The 5000-nt window shown below is 38.2% G+C and overlaps 1 protein-coding gene across 1 annotated transcript in view; it reads right to left on the bottom strand.

Moving 5' to 3' along the window:
* Positions 1-973: 973 nt before the first annotated feature.
* LOC135950620 (uncharacterized) overlaps positions 974-5000 on the bottom strand; it is a 15278-nt gene continuing 11251 nt past the window's right edge. Inside the window, exon 2 of the mRNA XM_065500152.1 lies at positions 974-2469. Coding sequence (XP_065356224.1) covers positions 1591-2469 — 879 coding nt within the window. The 3' untranslated portion in view covers positions 974-1590. The remainder of the gene's footprint in view (positions 2470-5000) is intronic.

The raw sequence follows: 5000 nt of genomic DNA, 5'->3' as shown, positions 1-5000 counted from the left end.
ATGTATGTATGTATGTATGTATGTATGTATGTATGTATGTATGTATGTATGTATGTATGTATGTATGTATGTATGTATGTATGTATGTATGTATGTATGTATGTATGTATGTATGTATGTATGTATGTATGTATGTATGTATGTATGTATGTATGTATGTATGTATGTATGTATGTATGTATGTATGTATGTATGTATGTATGTATGTATGTATGTATGTATGTATGTATGTATGTATGTATGTATGTATGTATGTATGTATGTATGTATGTATGTATGTATGTATGTATGTATGTATGTATGTATGTATGTATGTATGTATGTATGTATGTATGTATGTATGTATGTATGTATGTATGTATGTATGTATGTATGTATGTATGTATGTATGTATGTATGTATGTATGTATGTATGTATGTATGTATGTATGTATGTATGTATGTATGTATGTATGTATGTATGTATGTATGTATGTATGTATGTATGTATGTATGTATGTATGTATGTATGTATGTATGTATGTATGTATGTATGTATGTATGTATGTATGTATGTATGTATGTATGTATGTATGTATGTATGTATGTATGTATGTATGTATGTATGTATGTATGTATGTATGTATGTATGTATGTATGTATGTATGTATGTATGTATGTATGTATGTATGTATGTATGTATGTATGTATGTATGTATGTATGTATGTATGTATGTATGTATGTATGTATGTATGTATGTATGTATGTATGTATGTATGTATGTATGTATGTATGTATGTATGTATGTATGTATGTATGTATGTATGTATGTATGTATGTATGTATGTATGTATGTATGTATGTATGTATGTATGTGTGAGGTGGAGAATGGGAATGGGAATCTGGTTGGAAATGGCTAAATTATTCTCAGTGCCAATAAACAAAATAATTAATATTATTTTGTTTTCTCAGTACAGAAAAAAGAACCCCAATAGGAAATTGAATGAAAATAAAATAAGATGAAAAAACAAAGTATTAGGATTTTGTAGGATAAAGGATTTCTTTATTGAAGTGAAAAATTGGATTTTTTCTATTACCTCTTTGTTCAGCTGCGAAAAAGACAAGAAGTAAAATTTAGTTTTGTATAAACCGGAAACAGCAGCTTAGACCTTTGGACCAATGACGTTTAATTTAAGGCGAAAAAAAAAGGAAAGAGATAGATAGTTATCGCAACTATCTATTTTGTAACTACTAGCATTTATATATGATAAATGCTATTAGGGAGAACCCAGACTAAGTCACGGGATATGTGACACAGTTAGTTAAGGCTTTTGGCATTAACATTGCCGCCCGCCTTGCAGTATGTGCAATTAGAAAAAATAATTAAAAGCCCGAAAAAATGGAAAAGCTCAATTGGTCCTGCTAAGATACTGCTTCTGGAATGGAAAAAGGAATAAATTATTGGATTAATAAGCTTAATTTAGGATAACAAATTCATATATTAATTCATAGAATATAATTTTTTCTTATTTTATAAGGAATAGTACATTTCAAAAATAAATTCAATAAGTACGTTTGGTACTTTGCTTTTCTAAAAGTGCATTTCGTAATTATAAGGAGCAGGGACCGTAAATAGTCCAGCCAAACATCGAGCTTTGAGCGGTAGGAAAACCAGTTCGCGAAAAAACGCCCTCGCGAATGACCTTCGGATAAAGGTCGGCACCGATTATTATGTCAATAGGAGCCGACTCATAAAATTTAGAATCTGCAAGGAAGAGGTCGCGGAAATTCTTTTTGTACGATTCGGGAAGAGACTCGGATGGAGTATGAATCGATATGCGATTATCAACCCGGAACGTTCCTTCAAGTTTCGAAGACGAATCGAATCTAGATTTTAGCACGATTGGACAAACAGTTTCCTCATGCAACGTAAAAGCTGTCAGATCTAACTTGTCAACGAACTTTTTAGCCACTCGACTAACTGTTGATCCCGAGTCTAGTAGGCACCGAGCATGTGAGGTTGTGGACCCCACTTTCACTAGAACAGTCGGAAGAAGTACTAAGGTGTTCTGACGTAGGATCGCAGTAAGGGAGGCGGATTTACTTGTCGACGGCAAGAGAGAGTCATTCGTGGACTTGGAGGATGAAGTTTTACGTGTCCTGGAGGAGGAAGCCCGTTGAGGAGAAGGAGAGCGGGACCTTGCATGATCGGACAAGAGGTCCTTGGCCAATCTTGGATTGACATGCAGTAAGGTGTGGTGATATTTGTGGCAATGCTTACATCCATGTTTAGAAAGACATGTGCCTTGTGAGTGGTCGTGAGCCAGGCAATTGGAACAGTATTTATGTTTTCGGACTGCATGGATGCGATCGTTCATATTCATTGCCAGGAATTTACGACATGTACGTAGGGGATGTGGACGCTTGCAAATTCTGCATGGGTAGCTTTTGGAACTCGAAGACCGGGACTCGATTTTTGGCATTTTGACCTGGAAAAGAAGTTAGTAAGAAATGGAAGTGAATTTATTTGAAAAAGAAGCCGAAAAATTACGAAGGTGCAAACAGAAGGATGAGTTTAACTATAGGTCGTGTTATTACGCCACGTTGTGTCAGCACATCGGCAACGCGTACACGATTGTCCGAACCGTTATAGACTTTTGTAATCCTACCTAGTCGCCAGGAGTTCGGAGGGAGGTTTTCATCCTTTACAACGACCAGTGTGCCTTCTTGGAGATTTGGTTCTGGTCTTTGCCATTTTACTCTCTTTTGGAGTTCCTTCAGGTATTCGTTTTTCCATCTCAGACAGAACTTTTGATGGATAACCTTCAACCTTTGCCACCTATTTGTAATTGATATGGCGCTGTCATTTATCTGGGGATCAATCGGAGCGAGGATTGGAGACCCGATAAGGAAATGCCCAGGAGTTAAGGCGCAAAGATCGGCAGGATCAGTGGACATTGACGAAATTGGCCTGGAATTCAGACAGGATTCGATTCGGGACAACAAAGTAGATAGTTCCTCATGTGTGTATTTGAAACAACCTGTTGTTTTTCGGAAATGAGCTTTAAAGCTTTTTACGCCAGCTTCCCACAAACCGCCCATGTGTGGAGCGCCAGCCGGAATAAAATGCCACGTGATGTTCTGGTGCGCGTAGTTTGCTTGGATGCGTTGTTGAGCGGTTTGAAGAAATTCCTTTGCTAGGATTTTGGAGGCACCAACGAAGTTAGTCCCATTATCGGAATATAAGTGTAACGGACATCCACGTCTTGAAACAAAACGACTAAAGGCTGCCAGGAATGCGGGAGTAGAGAGGTCGGATGTTGCCTCTAAATGAATCGCCTTGGTGGAGAAACACACAAATACACACACATATCCTTTCGTCATTCGACAACCTCGACCGGAATAACTCTTCACGTCAAAAGGACCAGCAAAATCCAAACCAGTACGGGTAAAAGGCCGAGAAATTTCACAACGCTCTGCAGGAAGTGCAGCCATAATCTGTCGCTGGCATCGTTTCTTATATATCAAGCATGGTTTACAATTATTTATGCACGTTTTAATAAGATTCTTCGCCTTAGGAATCCAATATTGCATTCGAAGTAGTCGCAAAACTAGTTGGTTTCCACCATGCATACTGATCTCATGAATGAATCTTACCAGGAGCCGTGCATATTGGGAATTATATGGAACAATTATGGGAAATTTCTCATTGTAGGACAGCTCCGCAGATAACTCAAGCCTTCCACAGGAACGTATTAAGCCTTCGGGATCTAGAAACGGGTTGAGGTTCAGAATATTGCTGGATTTAGAAATTTCTTGTCGGGAAGAAAGAGCTTGATACTCGTTAGGATAAGCAAATTTTTGACAGACAGATATAAGTCGATCGCGAACTGATACTATTTCAGAGCTTGAAATCAATATGGATTCTCGGTAGAAACTGTAACGAAATCTTGGATGAGTTCGGTAGAAGAATCTATAGACATATGCCATTACGCGCATTGCCTTGGAAAAGGAAGAAAATCTCTCTAGTAAATCTTCGAAGTTTACGAAATAAGAAAAGTGGACACGAATAGGTTTGACCTCAAGATCTGTAGTTGGAAGATTGGACAAGTTAAAATTTGGCCATTCAGATGTAGGCTCTTTGAGCCAAGCTGGGCCAAACCACCATAGTTCGTTCTGATTTAGCTCATGGGGACAAATACCTCTACTTGCTAAATCCGCAGGATTTGCTTCAGAAACCACATGATTCCATCGGGAAAAAGGAACAATTTGCGTAATTTTGGATACTCTATTTGCGACGAAAGTGAGCCAGCTACATGGTGCTTTAGCTAGCCAAGAAAGGACAATTGTCGAATCCGTCCAACAGAATACTGTGTACTTATCTACTTCTAAACTGGGCAACAGGGTATCTATCATTTCAGCCAGAAGAAGTGCTCCACAGAGTTCAAGTCTTGGGATAGACAGTGTTTTGATGGGAGCTACTTTTGTTTTGGACGATATAAGGTGGGTACATATGGAGTTATGAGTTGCTATTCGGATATATAGTGCTGCTGCGTATGCTTTTTCTGACGCATCGCAAAACCCATGGAATTGGACATCAGCATTGGGAACATAATCAATCCATCGAGGAATACGTATGGAGTTGATTGACGGATAATTATCTTCGAACGATTTCCACTGATTGAGTGTATCTGGAGTTAGGTTTTCATCCCAACCAGTGCCATCTATCCATATTTTTTGCATAATGATCTTTGCTAGGACAATGCATGGAGCTAACCAGCCAGCGGGATCAAATAATTTGGCAATTCTTGACAGAACTTCTCTTTTTGTATACTGTGCGGACTCTTGGAATTGGCTCGCATCAAAATAAAACTCATCTAGACAAGCGTTCCAGCGAATGCCTAAGGTTTTTGCCGAACTATTGTCTTCAAATTTCAAGAAATGCTCGTGAAGTAGGAAATCTGGAGAAATATCTTTTAAGATGTCTTTGGAATTGGACGTCCATTTCCTCAGCTCGAAA

Source organism: Calliphora vicina, chromosome 2 (assembly GCF_958450345.1).
Source record: "Calliphora vicina chromosome 2, idCalVici1.1, whole genome shotgun sequence".
Classification (NCBI taxonomy): Eukaryota; Metazoa; Arthropoda; class Insecta; order Diptera; family Calliphoridae; genus Calliphora; species Calliphora vicina.
The sequence above is the reverse complement of the archived record's forward strand: the minus strand, read 5'-3'. Positions and strand labels throughout refer to the sequence as shown.